Genomic DNA, 17,999 nt, shown 5'->3' with positions numbered 1-17,999 from the left:
AATATGGCTTGTCCTAGGTATGCAGAACCCGTTACCCCTATTATTGGGAAGTTGAGGCTTCATGTGCAGGGTTATGTGGACAGTGAGGAGTTCTTTATCATGCCACTTGATGGGTGTGATGTTTTGTTGGGTATGCCATGGTGCCATAGAGTACATGCGGTGGTGGATACGTACAACAGGAAGATTAGTTTGACTCATAGAGGGAAAGAGCATATTTTGGATGTAAAGCTTAAAGAGGAATCTGTTCCTATTGTATCAGCTTCGGCCATTTCATCGGTAATGAAAAAGCATCTTTCCGCGTACTTGGTTTTTGTAAAGGATGCAAAAGATGATGAGTCTAAATCTAATTTGTCTATGTTAGATAAAGATAGGACTGATTTCTTACGTGAGTTCCAGGATTGTTTTTCGGAGTCATTGCCAGGAGAACTTCCTCCGGAAAGGCCAGAAGATCATGCTATTGATCTAATTCCGGGAAGTACCCCACCAAATAGACCGCCATACCGTGTTAGTGCAGCCCAATAAGAGGAAATTATGAGCCAGGTACAGGAGTTGTTAAAAAAGGGGTTGATTCAGCCTAGCTCATCACCCTTTTGCTCACCTGTGCTCTTAGTACAAAAGAAAGTTGGTTCTTGGCACATGTGTATAGATTACAGGGCGCTAAACAAGAACACCATCAAGAATAGATTCCCTATTCCGAGGATCGATGACATATTGGACCGCTTATAGGGCTTCACAGTCTTTAGTCGGATAGACTTGAAAAGCGGGTATCATCAGATACGCATTAGACCCGAGGATGTGCATAAGACAGCATGTCAGACCACTTTTGGGCTATATGAGTTCTTGGTTATGTCCTTTGGTTTGACAAATGCTCCTGCCACATTTAACAGGATGATGGACAGGATTTTCCGGCCTCATAGAGCGTTTGTGGGCACATTCTTTGATGATATGATTGTGCATTCACGCACAGAGGAGAAGCATAGGAAGCATTTGGCCATTGTGTTTGAAGAACTCCGGAAGCATAGGTTGGTCATTAATGGCAAGAAGAGTGAGTTCTTCTTGGAAGAGATACACTTCTTGGGGCATATCGTGTCTAAACAATGAGTCCGTATGGATCCCTCGAAAGTGGAAGCAATTCTCAATTGGCCCGTGCATGATGTACGCAGCTTTTTGGGATTGTGTTCCTACTGCAGGCGCTACATACGATATTTTGTTGAGATTGCTTCGCCCCTTCATGCTTTGACTAAGAAGGGAACTCCGTTTCGATGGGCTGATCGGGAAATTACAGCCTTTAAAAAACTTAAAGAAAAGCTTACTTCGGATCCCATACTGGTATTACCGGATCTCCGAAAGACTTTTGTTGTCGAGTGTGATGCATGTGGGAACAGCATTGGGGTAGTTCTCGTGCAGGAAGGACATGTGATAGCCTATGAGAGTCGTATATTACAGAATGCCGAGAAGCATTTACAGGTTTATGAGAAAGATGTTGGATGTAATTCATGCTCTTTCTACATGGAAACACTATTTGCTTAGGGCTGATTTCACTGTGCAGACAGATCATCAAACATTCTGAGACTTTCTGAGAAGCATATGAGATGGGCCAACTTTTTGTCTATGTTCCACTTTCAGATTGTACATGTGGAAGGCAAAAAGAATGTTGTGGCAGATGCTTTGTCACGCAAGCCACAGGTCTCAACAGTTTCACTTGCTTATCATCATGAGCTTGATGAGATGAAAGAGCAGTATGCCCAGGATGAGGATTTTGGAATGCTTTAGACTGTGTTTTACCAGGCAGTTACGACTCAAGGTTATGATTGAAAGTCATGCTCCACCGTATGCAGGTCATAGAGGTATTGACACCACGGTAAAGGCAGTTGAGGCTTTCTTTTATTGGCCGACCTTGAGAAGAGATGTTGATGCTTTTGTTACGCAATGCATCGTATGTCAGAAGGTGAAGTTTGACCGTCAGAAGACACCAGGGTTACTTCAGCCTTTACCTATTCCACATAGACCATGGGAGAGCATTGCTATGGATTTTATATTTGATCTTCCGAGGACGCAAACGGGAAATGATGGCATTTAGACTATCATATGCACGTTCAGTAAGCAGGCTCATTTCATTCCCGTGCATAAGACGATCAAAGTTGATCACATGGTGAAGTTGTTCATGGTGAACATCTTCAAGTATCATGGCATGCCTTCGTCTATCATTAGTGACCATGATCCACGGATGACGAGTTTATTTTGGAGAGGGTTGTTTGACAACATGGTTACAACTCTCAAGTTTTCATCATCGTTTCATCCACAAACAGATGGTCAATCGGAAGAGGCTAGTTCCACAGTGTTAGATCTTCTTAAGTGTTATGTGTCAGAGCACAAGCAACAATGGGAAAAGTATCTTACTTTGGTGGAGTTTGCTTATAACAACACCGTCCATACCTCGACAGGCAAGGCGCCTTTTGAGATTGTGGAAGGAGGAAAGAAGGTACCACCTATTTTTCACACAAAGGATAAGATCTTTGAGGCTGACCAGTATGTGGAGAACATGGATGAAGCTTATCGGAGAGTTAAGTTGGCACTCCAGAAAACTCGGCAAAAGCAAAAGAAAGCAGCAGACCACCACCACCACCACAGACGTGCATTAGAGTTTGCATTGGGTGATTGGGTTCTTTTGCGATTTGAGAAAGCTAGGCTCAAAAAGATGAAGGGTAAAGAGCGCTTATTCCCTAAGTTGAGCATGCGCTATTACGGACCTTTTCAGGTACTGGAAAAGATTGGTGACGTGGCCTATCGTTTGAAGCTACCAGATCACTGGAGGATTCAAAATGCATTTCATGTGAGTCTACTTAGACCTTTCCGTGGGGATGTGCCTGAGGATGTATCAGATGAGGCTCAACCGGAAGTTGAGGAATTTGATGAGGTTCTTATTCCAAAGCAGATACTAGCACATAAGGAAAGAAAGGTACGAGGTAAAGTTTCCCGTCGCTATCTTGTGAAGTTCAAGAACTATTCACCGATGGATGCGAAGTGGATGGAGAAAGGTGACTTAGTAGATTCACCTCAGGTTTTGCAGCTTTATCTCGATGCCTTTGAGTTGGAGCCGACTCTTGTTACGGCTCATTCAGGTTCAGCAGAGCATGGGTCTGGAGCATTGCATGATGCTCAAGAGGGGGGTAGCACCTCCGCTCCCTTGATACAGACAGGCTCATATGACATCTAGAGGTCGCTTGGTGCAGCTTTTGTCTCACCCGAAGGTACTGATGGCTGACAGTACATCTGTTTATGGGACTTCTATGATATATGTGTACTAGTCACATTGGATGTTGTGGTTGTGTATGGTTTACAGTGGTATACAACTTGCACTATTACTACACCATTGGTTTGCAATGAATGTTGCTACATATGCATGGCTTAGAGAGATTGGGACACTGATCTTGCCATATTGTACTTTTCACTTTGGATGTCTTGCTGTATCACCAGATTGCAATCGAGGACACTTGCCATTTTTCAAGAGGGGGGTATGTCATGACCCTGTGAAGTTGGTACAGCACAAGTGTGGGCATGGTGGTCGGTGAGCAAGATAAATATTTCACGATTCATACTTGGGTGCCCGGACAAACGGTAACATGTGTGGACATCCCCAAGTGTGAAGGGGGACCAAGGGATTTAATATTTATAATGTTTTAACCTTGGGTGGCCCCTAGGCATAAGTGGCCCCTAGGGATAAGTTTTAATGAACTTGAAAGGGCCTTAGGGCCTTAGAATTTCTTATGGATAAGTTTGGGGAGAGGCTACACCATTTTTGGAGGTACACGCCTCTCTCCCCTTCTCTCTCTCTTGCTTTTGGGAAAGGGGAAGGCGGCTGGCTGCGTTGAGAGGAAGCGTGAGGTTGCCTGGAAGGATTGGTACAGGTCGGCTGGTACAGGACAGCTAGTGCAGGTCGATGCAGGCCAGCTGGTACAGGCAGCGATTCATACAGGCGGCTGCTACAGGTCATCTTGCGCAGGCGGCTGCAGGGCAATTGGTACAGGCCGGCTACAGGGCAGCTAGCGCAGGTCGGCTGGTGCAGGTCTGTACAGGGCAGCTGCCGCAGGTCGGCTGGTGCAAGTCTGTATAGGACAGCTGGCGCAGGTCGGCTGGTGCATGTCTGTGCAACAGGACAGTTGGTGCAGGGCAACTGGTACAAGCGGCTGCAGGACAGCGGGTACAAAGACAAGAGAGAGGCGGTTGACAGGTCAGCAGGCATAGCCTGAATCTCTCTCTCTCTCTCTCTCTCTCTCTCTCTCTCTCTCTCTCTCTTCTTTCTCTTCCCCTCGTGTGAGCTCTGGAGGGCAAAGGCGGGTGGCTGCAATTCAGGACAGCATACTCTATACTCTCAGGGCTGGTGTTTTTAAGGAGGATTGGACTGAGGGACACCAGTGTACCTGCTGAATATCTTTCTCTCTCTTTCCACTGGCTTACGACTACTTCAGAGTTGTTTCTTCTGGCCCTTTGTGAGAGGAGGGGTGTGGCAATTTGAAGGGTGGAAACAGAGTTAGATGGTGGATTTGTTCTTTGGCTGAGTTTGAGGCTACGATCATGGAACAGCCAGATGCATGCTTAAGGCTTCCCTGTTGCATTGTCTTGGTTGATTAGAGGAGACAGCAGTGTATTGCTTTTGTGGGACACAGATCTGTATGTGTATCCTCTATGCTAAGAGGTCTTGAGGGTTGCTAGATTGGACATGCAGGTTTCTTTTCCTTGACTGGCTTTGTTGTACTCAGTTAAGCTTTTCCATTGAAATTGAATAAAGAAATACCGAAAGGGGCGCCAAGCTTTGGGGCCAACAGCTGTCGTTCTCCTTTTTGTTTTGGAGCACTCTAGCTCTGGTTTATTTGTTTAATTGTCTGGACTACAATTGGATAGGTGACTGCTAGTCTACCGCACTTTGGTTTCTACCAGAGACCAGTTTCAGAGTCCAACTTCGAGCAATGCTCCTTAGGCACATTACATACACCGAACAACCAAATACCCGCAAATGAACAACAGAGAGCTTCTCACCATGGAAAGCCTCATATGGAGTTTTATCTGGAAGAGCAGCAATAGGAGACCTGTTCTGAATATAGACAGGAGTAGAAGCCGCCTCAGCCCAAAAATGTTGAGGTAACGAAGAATGCTCAAGCACAACACGGGCAATCTCCAGGATGATTGACAATCAGAGACTATGACCTGTCGTGAAGGTGAACTTGCGCTGCTGCCCCCGCCTGTCCCTCTTTTGGCCCCGCTTGCCCTATGTTGCCTCCGCCTGCTCTTCTGCTACTCCCGCCTGCCCTTTGTTGCCTCCGCCTGCCCCTTTGCTGCCCTCGCCTGCCCAGTTGCATCCCCTCGCTTGCCCCTCTGCTGCCCTCGCTTGCCTTTCTTCTGCCCCCGCCTGCCGTTCTGATGCCCCCGCCAGCCCCTCTACTGCCCCCCGCCTGCCTTTCTTCAGCCCCCACCTCGCCATCTGCTGCCCCCGCCTGCCCCTCTGCTGCCCCCCTGCCCATCTGCAGTCCCCGCCTGCCCCTCTGCTGCCCCCACCTGCCCTTGCTACCCCAGCTGCTCTCGCCTCTGCACCCGCCTCTTTTTCAGCAGCAATTTTATCTGGATTCAAGTCGGCCACGCCCACTTTTCTTGATTGGTTTTATGGCTTCTTCTGCCGCAGCCAATCTTTCGTCACCCCCACTGGCCGGGAGAATCATCAATTTTTCACAAGACGAGCTCACCTCTCTTCAGCACGACATTGACCTTGAGGTCCAGACCACCCTTGTTGCGAGAGTTTATGGTTCCCACCCCTCTCATTCATAGGCCCGTGAATGGCTTCTAGCAGCTCTCCCTTCAGAGCTGATTGTGCACTTTCAGGATACTCGCTTGCTTGGTCGAGGCTTCTTCCAAGTGGACTTTCATTCTTCAGAAGCTACTTCTCAGGCTTTGGCTGGCAGCCCCTTCCCTCTTGGTCCTAGGAAGATTTTCTTCTTTCAGTACCACGTGGGCTTTGATCCAGTGGTGGAGGATCAACGCCTTACCCCAATCTCACTACGGTTCCTTGCTCTTCCTCGGTCTTATTGGAAGCTTTTAGCTTCCATAGGGGCATCCTTTGGCCAAGTTCTAAAGGTACCAATCCTTCCGAGCTCTCCCACCTCAGCTTTCGCGGCCATTACCATCACTCTTGATGGTGTACCCCGGGTCCTTGTGCTTGTTCCTGATCCATCAATTATTACTGATGATCGTGTTATGCTTCAGAAACCTGACGGATCTCATTTCCGCCAGAGGATGGAGATTGACCTGACCAGTGTCGGATTTGTCGTCGACAGGGTCACATTGCTAGAGATTGTCCCAGATCGAGGGGCCATGCTAGGAGGCGGCGTGGTCCTGCCCATCAAAAGCCTTCTGCAGATGCTAAGACTCCAGCTGCTCCTTTGCCACAGCAGACCACACAACGTTGGGTTGTGGTTAGGGATGGCAGGCACCCTCGGACCCCCGTACCTACCCCTTCACCCACACCCCTTGTAGAGCACCCTAACCCCTATGCAGCTCTTGCCTCAAAGGATGTTGCTCCTTCTTTGAGGATGAAGCCTTGTAGGCACATGATCTGGATCCCTCACAGGAGGATGTTGCATGATGATTGTACCCTTGAGGATGATGTTGCGCATTCGCATTGTCATGATACCTCTCCAGTTCTGAGGACTAGCCCTAGCTTTTCCCCGGAGTGGGAGAGAGAGGTAAGGTTTACATCGTCGGATTTTCCCTCCCTTACCTATGCGAGACGTACTTCCGCCTCTAAAGGGGGCCCTTCGTTGAAAACGAGATCTGGTCGTTCCTACTCTGAGTCCTTATGAGGATTGTCTCTTGGAACATTCAGGGTCTTAGGGGTTTTTTCCGCGTCGGCGGAAACAAATTGTAAAAACCCAGCTTCATTGTGTAGTCACAGGTGGACCTATGGATGTATTGCTCTTACAAGAGCATAAACTGGATGCTAGTCAGTGTGGGAGATCAGGCAAGCTTCTCTCAGGACACACCTTTTGGTCACCGGCTGTTGGTACCAAGGGTGGTGTTTGTATCTCTGTTTCAGCTTTGATCTTGCCTTGCATCATTGGACATGGTGTCATTTTGCCTGCGACGAGAGCGCAGTGGATCCTTCTTATGTAGGGTACTACACGCATTGGTATTCTCAACCTCTATGCTCCTAACCATAGAGGTGAGAGGATTGCCTTTTCAAAATCTCTCACTACATTGATGCCTCTTGCCAACCATTGGATTAATGGTGGGGATTTTAACATGGTTGAGATGCCAACGGATAAAAGAGGTGGACATGAGGGCTTGGTGCATCCTCTTGAAAGAGCGTCTTGGGAGAGGTTTATACTCTCCATTCATGGCAAAGATTGTTGGCACGAGGATGACATTTTGAGGAGTCCATCCACTCTTCTTTATTCACGGTCTAACAGGAGAAGAGATGCAGGATGTATCTATGCACGGTTAGACAGATTTTATGTGGATGATTGGGTGCTTGACAGAGGTGGACATACTTTTATTGCTACAGGCACCTCCAAATCGGATCATTGCCCAGTGGTTTTATGTATTAGAGATCCGAATTGCCATGGATCAGCACCCCATGTACGCATCCCTGATCATTTGTTTTCAGATGCAGAGCTATCGCGTCGTATGCTTGATATTTGGAGATCTCATGATTTCTTACAAGCCTCTCAAAGCCTGGCCTCTGCTCTCTGTGATATTAGTGACTTTTATCACACATGTGCCCTGTCTAAGAGGCAAGAGGCCTTGGACTTAGAAAGGGCTATTAGACGTAGATTGGCTGCCTTGCAGAAAAATCACAAGAAACATCCTCATGCTCAATGGGTTGCAGATTCTTTATGTACTATTAGGGCAGAACTTCATAACTCTCTTGAGCAGCGCGCGGAGTACCGTTTCCATGCCCAGGAATCCTTTTGGACATAGATGGGTGGAAAATGTAACAAACATTTCTTTGCTTCTCACGGCCCATCTCATGCGCGAGAGAGTGTCAGGCAGTTGCAAGATTCACACGGCACTCCACTCAGAGCCTCTTATGGTTAGACAGATTGCCATTGATTTCTATCGCCAGCTTCTTAGTGCTGAGCCGCATTTTGATTTGAGCCACAGGGCACAGAGGAAGGTTTGGAATGCATTGCCACATTTGATCACTGAGGAGATGTGTGCCGCTCTGGATGCCCCTTTTTCTATGCAGGAGTTCAGTCATGCTCTTCATGCCTTACCTCATGGTAAATGTCCAAGGGAGGATGGCCTCTCCCCTGTTTTTTTTCATTACTTTTTGGGATGATATGAGGACTGAGATCACATCGGCTTTGCAGGAGATGTGGGACACAGGTTCTATGCCTTCTTCTCTCACTGAGGGGCTTATTTATCTTATTCCTAAGAGCGGAGATAAGACATTGATTGGCTAGTGGCGACCTATCACCTATTTGGGACTGCCTTTAAGATTCTTGCTAAGGCAGTGAGCATCAGATTGCAGCCAATTTTGCAGGATGCCATTCATGATACTTAGAATGGATTCTTACACGACAGGAGCATCTTTGATAACATTTTCTCGTTTTGGGAGGCCGTTGAATGGGCTAAAGCGAGCAATCAGCCCTTAGCCATTCTGCTCTTGGATTTTGAGAAGGCCTATGACAGAGTAGATTGGGACTTCCTTGAGGGTACTCTTAGCCATGTGGGCTTCTCTCAGAGATGGATCAAGGGAGTTTCATGCATGTATCGTGATGCCCACAGTAGAGTTCTCGCTTGCAGTGATAGAGGAGAGCGGTTTCAGATTTCTCGCTCAATACGACAGGGCTGCCCTTTAGCCCCATTATTATATATCATAGTTGCAGAGGCCATGAGCATCTTTCTCCGCTCCACTGCTTGTATTTCGGGATTGAGGTTGCCTCTTCGTAGTCAAGAGGAATTGGTTGACTCTGAGTCAGCTGATGACACAACCCTGTTTTTGGAGGCTTCACACATATGCTTATGTTCCTTCCGGGTAGCACTAGAGGAGTTCTGTTTGGCAGCAGGGGCACTCATTAATTGGCACAAATCTGTTGGTTTTTGGGTTAGTGATTCACCGAGAGTTGATTGAGGTGCAGAGCTTGGTTTTACTTGGATCAGTACAGGATGCATTGCTGGATATTTGGGATGCCAAGTTGGGATTGATATTTCTCCTGCACAGCAGTTTGCTCCGATACTTATGAGTATCCGGAAGAAGCTCCTCCATTGGAGCTCCAGGAGATTAGATTTAGCCTCCAAAGCTTTGGTGGCTAATCAAGTTTTGCTTGCCTCAGCTTGGTTTATTGCCTCTTGTCGGTGCTTCTCTCGTGCGTGCATTGGCCAATTATGGAGATTGATCCGCAATTTTCTCTAGTCGGGTTTGGATGGCACCTCAGACACTCATGTGCCAGGTGGGTAGCATGGCTAACAGTTATTCAGCCCAAAAGAGAGGGGGGCTTGAATATTATCGATCCAGATGTTCAGTGGAGGGCGTTGCTTTGCAAACTTGTGGTCAGAGGTGTCCTACCAGACACTGAGCCTTGGAAGGGTTTTTTCTTGTCTCAGATTTACACCCAGGTCAGGAGAGACTGGATGCCCAGCACACGTTTTTCGTTCACAAAGGTTGATATTAGGGCACCATCTTCAATATTGCTGAAACTCCTGGGATGTAAACTCACCCCCTCTGTCGGTCTTGAGAACCTTGATCGAAGAACCGGTCTCTTTTTCTACCTCAACCCTCCAATCACAAAAGTACTGAAAACCCTCATCCTTGGACTTCAAAAAGAAGACCCAAGTATATCTGGAGAAGTCATCCACCATCATGAGCATGTACAACGCCTTACTCAAAGACGCGGTACTCATAGGACCACATAAGACTGCATGAACAAGAGCAAGTGATGTCGAAGATCTGTGTGTCGCCTCCTTCGGAAAGGAGACTCAGTGTTGCTTCCATTGTAAACAAGAGGAACAAACAGAAGATGGAGCCTTGAAGGTTGGTAAACCGTCAACCAACCAATCCATTAAAGCTCGCTATAGAAGCTGATAGATCAAATGGTCAAACCAAGAGCTGAAGAAGAACCAGTAGAAAGCAAAGCGGTCAACTTGTACAAGCCACTATCCGGGACTCCCTGAGCCAAGATGCTACCAATCTCCTTATCATGAATAGTAATTTCATGACGAGAGAAGATCACCTCCGCACCTTGAGCTGTAAAAGGACTCATTGACAAAAGGTTAAATGCCAGATCTGGAATGTACATAACTTCAAAGAAGTACCTCTTGTCCTCGGAGGAGCGGAAGATGGGAATGGTGCCATGTCCATGAACTGGCACGGAAGAAGAATCAACCAAAGTGATATCACCTATCCTGGCAATAAAGTCCTCGAACCAGCCCCGATGAGGTGTCATGTGAGCAGTAGCACCGCTATTCACAATCCAAGACCGCGACTGAGAAGTCACAAGAGCAAGTACACGACGAGTACCTGCTAATAGAAGAATACCATCATCCTTCTTGGTCTGAGGAGACACCGCTGTAGAGGTAGAGTTCTTTGCTTCTAGAAGAATTTGTTTTTGTCTTTGTCTTTATTCTTGTTGTTATCCTTGGAATTCTTGTCAGAACCCCCTTTCCCTTTCTATTGTCGAATCTTCCCTTTATCTCATGCAGTCAAAGCTCCATCAGAAACCACCAAAGGTGCTAGTCCGCTCCTCAAAGTGAGACTCAATCTGCATAATGGAGGGGAGTACTTCCTCCCAAGTAACTGGAATAGGACGATGAGAAGAAACAAGAGACTGAAAGTAAGCATCAAACCTCTCTGGAAGCTTGGAAAAGCCAAATAGCCATATCCTCTGTAGAGATATCCCTGCCACAAACAGAAAGCTCGTCCCGGAGATCTTTCATCTTCGAGATGAAAGCAGATAAAGATGGAAAGGCAGAAACTGACAAATTCATAAGCTGCTTTTCCAAAGCCAAAATCCGACCCGGAGACTAAATCTCGTAAAGATCTGCAAATGCCTTCCAAACTTCGTGTGCAACATCTGGATTCTGCTGTACGCACATGAGAGAGAACAGAATCTTGATAATTCCACATCAGAAAAGAGAAAACATGACGATCATTTGCCCGCCACCAGCCAACCAGCAGCAGAGTTGAGAAGAAAAAATGCAGAGATGAAGGTGCTGAAAACTGAGGAGAAAAACTGGGGCAGCAGAGTCATTTTGAACCTAGAGCGATGATACCATGAAAGAGTGCACAGAGCGGAAGCATACAAGCACTAGAGTGTGGTGAGAGAGAGTGCAAGAGAGAGAAATGAAATGAAATGAAAAAGTATATTAACGTCTTCAAAAGGCCATAATGACCTATGAGACCAAAAAGTTACATCATGGTGGATCTGATACAATGTCTGGATAAAAAACCAGAAAATGAAAAATAGAGAGAGAGAAATATGTGCTGAATATACTGCAATGAAACAGTCCCGAGCAAGAAACATAAAAGGTCTCATCAGTGAGGGACACAAATCAAGACTACAAGATGAAAAGTGAGGAGGCAAGCCCGCCTATAAATAGGGCATGAGTGGGCTGGCCGACTGGACATCAGTCACCCGACCTGGGAAAAATGCCAGAAAAATATGGAAAAAAGGGTGGCCAGCTCACAACGAAGGGCCATGAAAAGGGACCAAAAGGGAACTCCAACCATGAGCAAAAACTGGGGATGAATGTGCTAACATACCCGACGTCTTTATTTCAGTTCTGGGGTTTCGGGTAGGCACATCTATTGGGCTCAAAGGTTTGGGCACAAAGAAAACCTATCACCGTCTCTCCATTGTTTCTTGTTTCAGCGATGGCCCTCCATGTTCCCGGCTCTTCCTCTGCCTTGTCCCCTCCTGCAGGTTTTTTCGTCAACACCCCTGGTCTTACTCCCTCGGAGGACTCTTATGGCACAGCCGCTCCATCTTCCCTGTCTGAGGCCGTCCCCAAGTGCAAATTCTCTAATGCGGACCTCCTGCTCCAAACCTCTTCAATTCAATTGTTGGAAGCAACCACTCATCTACAAACTGGTCGAAAGCCGGCCAACACGAGGGCAACTCCCCGTACTCATTAGATGCCAGTGCTCAGCCCAGTGCTGTTGCAGATCAGTTTCCAGCTCCTTCACGCCTTGAAATTAACGTCCCTTTGCCAAAGACCTCCTGGATTTATGTGCGAGAAAAATATGAGCCCAAACATTGTCTTCTAGTGGAGAAGGCAACTGTACCCCACCTGGTGCAAGAGCTGCCCAATGTGGTCCACGGCTGGCTGACTGCCCATGCACCTGCCTGACACACGTGCGCTGCTGCCCGGCCGTTACACACTGCTAGCCAACCCTCTTTCTACATGTTCAGGCCCTGTGCGCCACTGTCCAGCCTACTGGTTGACCTATGGAGGAGTGTCACGATGCCTTTGTTTGACCATTAAAAAATGTATTCAAAACACAGTTGCTTGAGGCAGGCCGTCCATATCCTGTCACAAACTCTCCACAGCATGAAAATACAACTTCTAAGCATATGAATAATGTATGACAGAAGAACACCAGGGTTTGTAGTTAGAAAAAGTGTAACGAGTAGTGTGATTTTAAAACCTAAACCCGTGATGCAGACGGATAAAGTAACGAGTAGTGTAATCATAAAACCTAAACCCATGATGCAGACATTAAGGTCAATTCTACTACATTCAAGCTCGAACAATTTGCATCTGTGTAAGATTTCTTAGGAACATTTACCCTGAAAGGAGCCAATAGGAGGTATTTACCAAATTTACTCTGTAAGGACTGAACAGTTTAGGTGCCAAAGGAAGAAGCCGTTCATACAAAGACCATCGTAAGGAGTCAAGACACTGTTTTGTCTTGTCCCTGATGAAACTGCAAGATGTCAAGCATTCATGCACTCTCTCCTCCAATGAGGTATCCACCCTTCTCCCAACAAGAGTACTATTCATAGCAACTGTGATGGTAGAAAGGTACAGTGGTTCAATCAGTAATCCGGTAAGAAGGGATCCTGCAAATTAGCATTCATTGTCATCAAAAAAAGTGACAAAAGTAGTTGTTCACAAACTGATGAGACTGATTCTTTTTTGTTTCCTGTCTTGTCTTTGATATGTAAAGACTTCAAATACAGTATGCAAGGGCTTTTTTGCATAAAACTTTGATAAGTGCTCTGCCACCTTCAAGCATTCCATCTCTACTACCACTAGCCCATGATACACACGCAAAAGCAACGTCAGCACTCGAATTGCATCATATTTTTTGCCTTAGGGATGGCAAGCCCCCACATGTTTTTCTAACACGACAAACATGGGCAGTTCTGAGACTATCCTATAACATCATCTGTTCCTTTTGATAGCAGAAACAGCCAGCAGCTAATCACATGGAGGGTCAAGGCCATCCCTTCCAATCAGTGATCAGGCAAATTCAAAGACTAGCGCAGAGTTTCCACCTTGATGGGCTTATGGTATAATCCATCATTTTCAGTAGGCTAGAGAGAATTATTGCCTTGCATTTTAGGCTGTCATCAATTGGCAGGCAATCAGTCCGGTCTATAGTCCTCCCCCAATCATTTTACCACAGCTTGTCTGTGGCAAGCTGTTGCTCACTTATTGACTCCCTGCCCCAAAATCGACAAAGATTTGAGAAGTCCGATTGCTTGTTTAGGCATTGCACAGCCGCCGCAGATGAAATTGGAGAGCACCAGGCGAGTTGCCGATAACATCTAACATGTGAGTGTGGGGACGTGAGCGTGGGGACCGCCATGCCCACCTGCACGGAACTATATGAACCGCCTTGCAAGGGCGATATCCTTTAAGACTGGCATCCCTGTATGGGTGTGGGGACCACCATGCCTACCTGCATGGTACATACATGAACCACCTCACAAAAGGAGGGTGTAGTTCACAAATATCCGCACAGATACACAGGTGCTCTATCCTGCATGCTCGTGCATTACACCACATTGGGTGCCAAAGATGGGCTGACCCTCTCCCTCCTTGTTGGGAATCGTGAGCTCTTGTGGACTTTACTAGTTTCTATACGCCTTCTTGACTTTGAAAGCAAATAAGTTAACCTAACTATGCAACCTGAGGTATCTGTATATCAAAATAAGGCTCACTTAAAACATTTTGAATACAATCAAAAGATTACTTGCTTTCTTTTTAAAAACAAACTGCATTACAGCAAAACTTCCCACCCATCATCAAGTGTAGGTGAAATCAATGCAGTGCCCAACCTTGTATTCCCAGCACATTCCACAAAGCGATTTTGTCACTGCAACTCATCGACAGCGTAGCATCACCACGACCAGGCTTTCTTCTTGCCATCGCAGTGGCTTGCATTCCTGTCACATAATCTTCTCGAGATTTAGATCCATCATAGCTTGAAAAGCCTTCATTTTCAAAAAGATCAGCTCCATTTCTATTTCCATCACTGGATGGACAGGCCTGGCTCTGGACCCTCCCTGCACAGCTTGTACCCTGGTTAGCAAAAATTTCTACAGTCCTTTGGGGACCCTTCATATTATTGCACAAACGAGCCCTCTGCTCCGCTGCACACATCTCTTTCAAGTTGACATTTCCTTCTAGACCAGCAAGCTTCGCACCTGTGCTTTTAAGAGTATTCCTTAAATAAACAAACTCTTTTCTCTCTGCACATGAACAACTTGAAAAATCCTCTTTGCAACAGGCGATTTCAGTGCCAGTATTCACACACTCTAGATGAGACTCCTTTAAAGAGGTGGTAGATGATTCAGCATTCAACCTCTGATGTTCCTCTGAGCTCGCGTCATCTCTCACATGCATGGTTGGAAGTATGCATGCATCCCCACCTAACACACAAGAAAAGGAATCAATATGCATGCATCTGCACCAACACTTCTATCATATCCAGAAAGGGTCAAGAAAAAAGGCAATTACAAGGCAGTTGGCTGATGTAAAGATGGAAATGGGTGTTTGCACAAAGTTTTAATTTTCTTTGCCCCAGATCCCACTCAAAGACCTTTCCAGTTTGTCTATCATTTTGTGATTCATTTTCGCAAAGACTTCTGGTTGGTAAAAGGTCCTCGATTTCTTTGTAGAAAAACCTGAAACAGAAAAAAGCTGGACCCACTCGCATTACGCGACTAAGCTTCAGAATACCTTCTCCGAACCCCCCAACTTAAATTTCAGGTAACTAAGGTTGTAACATAGTTATAATCAGAAAAAAAACCTGTGCCAAATTACAACCACCATCAAATAGCAAAATCACATAGAAGTGCTACAAAGGAGCATGAAATTATTGAGTTGCAAACGCTAGAGCAGACTCTTGTTTTCAAATCCCTTAAATATGGAAAGTGTATGCCTGTCTTACAATAAGAATGCATGAACTTCAATTTCCATACATGGCAATTAGAATGGTGAGACCTGTTAACCCTGTCAATGCCGCTGACTGTGTTGACCTGCTCGTCAGCAACCACGTCATATCTTCATGATAGGATGGCATCAATAATATTTTATAGAAAGGTTTCCACAATGCCAGAAACTCATTTTTGTAAATAGACATAGCTTAGAGCCCAGGGTATGGCCGTTAATGTGCCTAGGGTGATACTTTTTGAGCATTCGTAGCTAGGGAATAGAGTAAGCTATAACTGAGTTATGGGCTAGGAATGGATGGACAAATCAGCCGGCAACTTGACCGGCAACAATTATGCTATTTTGGGGCACCAAGTCATACCTATTATTCTAATATTATACTGCCTGCCACCCTTCCAACTAATAGAGCCTGATTCTAACCTTATGTGTATGTCTGTACAGCTATGTGCAGCTACCTTATACTTAAACCTCTCCATCAACTGGGGTACAAAGCTTGTCAGTTAGCACTCATAGTTTTCCTCCATCATGATGGGCACTTCAGTTTTTCTCTCATTGTACATACCATCTTTCATGATGTATTGGCAATTTAGTGCTTATTTTCACTCAATACAAGTTTTATAAATTCACAGCATTTCAACAGATAGTTCTTTTTTTCTCTCTCCTCACGAGAACGGTGAGCGGGAGACTTGTAGCCACCAAGGGTGCCTTGGTCCATCCCAGTTGGACCGTCCAGCAACGGATCTCGTAAAGCGCACTACCAACAAATACGTAAGAGGTGCATACACCGGCTTTGAAGGCACCGCAGTGGCACCTTGATGCACACCTACCAAAGATAGGAGATGCCACCAACTCCACCGCCTCCATAGGAACTATTAAAATGATTCCTCAGATGTCGTCATTGTCATCTCGTCATCTTGTTAATTGAGTCTTGTAGTCACTGTATCGTTCCGCCATGTGTGTTGTCCATCTCACTGTGACCACTGCTAGGTATGCACGGTGCAGTTAGGGGCATGTAACAGCTTCTCAAAAGTAATATAAGTAATGTTTACAATATTCTTGTCATTGTATTATGATTACATTCAAGTCTGTTTAAAGAGTTACATTGTGTCGTGAGTGTCGAGGCCTCCACACATATTGTCCAGAGAAGAACCACCACTTTAGTGTGCCGGCGGCCAACTAACCCTGCACACAGCTGGGGAGGTAAGCAACGGGCTAGGTGGAGAGGGGGTGAGCAACTGTATCAAAAAGAAAGAGCTCTACAAGGGGGAGGGGGGGCGATGCTGTCGAGGCTTGGAAGCTCTTGAGGTTCCAAAAGCATTGCGTGCAAGAGCACATGCTGGCTACCGCTCACCGGTGCAATGGCCACGGCAAGCCCATGTAAGGTAACTCATCTAATAACAATAGACAAAGCACTCCTTGGCAAGCCTTGAAAGCTCGATCCTCTACAAGAAGTGGGTCCCATCTAACAAAGGAATCGCGTCAAGGAAGGTTCTCTAGAGAGGCGATAAGAACTCAAAAGGTTGAGAGTTCAACTACAAACACCACGATGGTTGCCGTAGTGGGGGTCTCAACTCCTTCAGAAGTCCTAAAGGCAAACCATGACCAAGAAGGGAGTCACCCCCACCAAGGAGTCTAACTCCGAAGAGGATCCGTGCTTCCACCTTGCAAAGTACAAGGCTCGATAACAATGCCTTCTCCACTGGCCTCGTCAAACACTATCTGAACGTATTCCTTGCCAAGAAATCGGACACCCACCATACCTCCCTGCTCACCAACTAGGTTGGCTTGCATAAGGTCTTTGATCTGTCCCCGGGCCTGTCCCCAGGCCAATCTACTATCGATGAACTTGCGTACCAAGGTTTTCGCTTCAAGTGAAGCCACAAAGGAGGCAAGAGGCACAAGGTCCATATCACAATGTTGATAGCTGAGAGTAGCCTCAGACGCAATGAATGGAATGTCTTGCATGGAGTCCTCCAACGAAGGGTGTCACATGCACTCTGCACTATAGTGCATGGTGACACGATGGCTCATCAACATCAGTGCAGCATTGTACAGTATTAGAACCCTTTCAGATGATATTTGTCATACGCCGTGACCCCATTGTAATCCTCAGTCCAGGGTATGTCAGGCACGGGCTACGTAGGTCATTCCTCAGCGATAGTGAGTCAGTCAGTCAGTTAAAGTCCCTTAGCCCACTTGGAGAGAATCATTCATGCATATAGATGTCATACAAGCCTTAGAGTTTGCATCAGGACATGTGTGCATTTTTCCATAGCATTCCTCCCATATGCATTTAGGCCATCTAGACCATTGCAGAAGCATTAGAACTTTATTTGGTATTTTTTTCACATTTTTTAGTATTTATTTAGCATTTTTATTTATCAGGGATAGTGAGTCAGTCAGTCAGTTAAAGTCCCTTAGCCCACTTGGAGAGAATCATTCATGCATATAGATGTCATACAAGCCTTAGAGTTTGCATCAGGACATGTGTGCATTTTTCCATAGCATTCCTCCCATATGCATTTAGGCCATCTAGACCATTGCAGAAGCATTAGAACTTTATTTGGTATTTTTTTCACATTTTTTAGTATTTATTTAGCATTTTT

General features: G+C 46.1%; 1 protein-coding gene across 4 annotated transcripts in view; it reads right to left on the bottom strand.

The window, feature by feature from the left end:
* The window catches only part of LOC147624230 (tRNA-specific adenosine deaminase TAD1-like), a 118,320-nt gene that overhangs the window by 63,607 nt on the left and 36,714 nt on the right, over positions 1 to 17,999 (bottom strand). For 2 of the 4 annotated variants that reach the window (XM_086819178.1, XM_086819177.1), the window contains exons 3-5: positions 14,959 to 15,125; positions 14,277 to 14,870; positions 12,808 to 13,052 (exon numbers count right to left, since the gene is read on the bottom strand). In XM_086819178.1, the coding sequence (XP_086675304.1) occupies positions 12,808 to 13,052; positions 14,277 to 14,870; positions 14,959 to 15,125 (1,006 nt within the window). Of the gene's footprint in view, positions 1 to 12,807; positions 13,053 to 14,276; positions 14,871 to 14,958; positions 15,142 to 17,999 lie in introns of all 4 variants that reach the window. The other 2 variants (XM_086819179.1, XM_086819180.1) reach the window with 2 other exon arrangements.

This window comes from Cibotium barometz, chromosome 25 (assembly GCF_041138505.1).
Source record: "Cibotium barometz isolate CiBa-2024 chromosome 25, ASM4113850v1, whole genome shotgun sequence".
In the NCBI taxonomy this organism is placed as follows: Eukaryota; Viridiplantae; Streptophyta; class Polypodiopsida; order Cyatheales; family Cibotiaceae; genus Cibotium; species Cibotium barometz.
The sequence above is the reverse complement of the archived record's forward strand: the minus strand, read 5'-3'. Positions and strand labels throughout refer to the sequence as shown.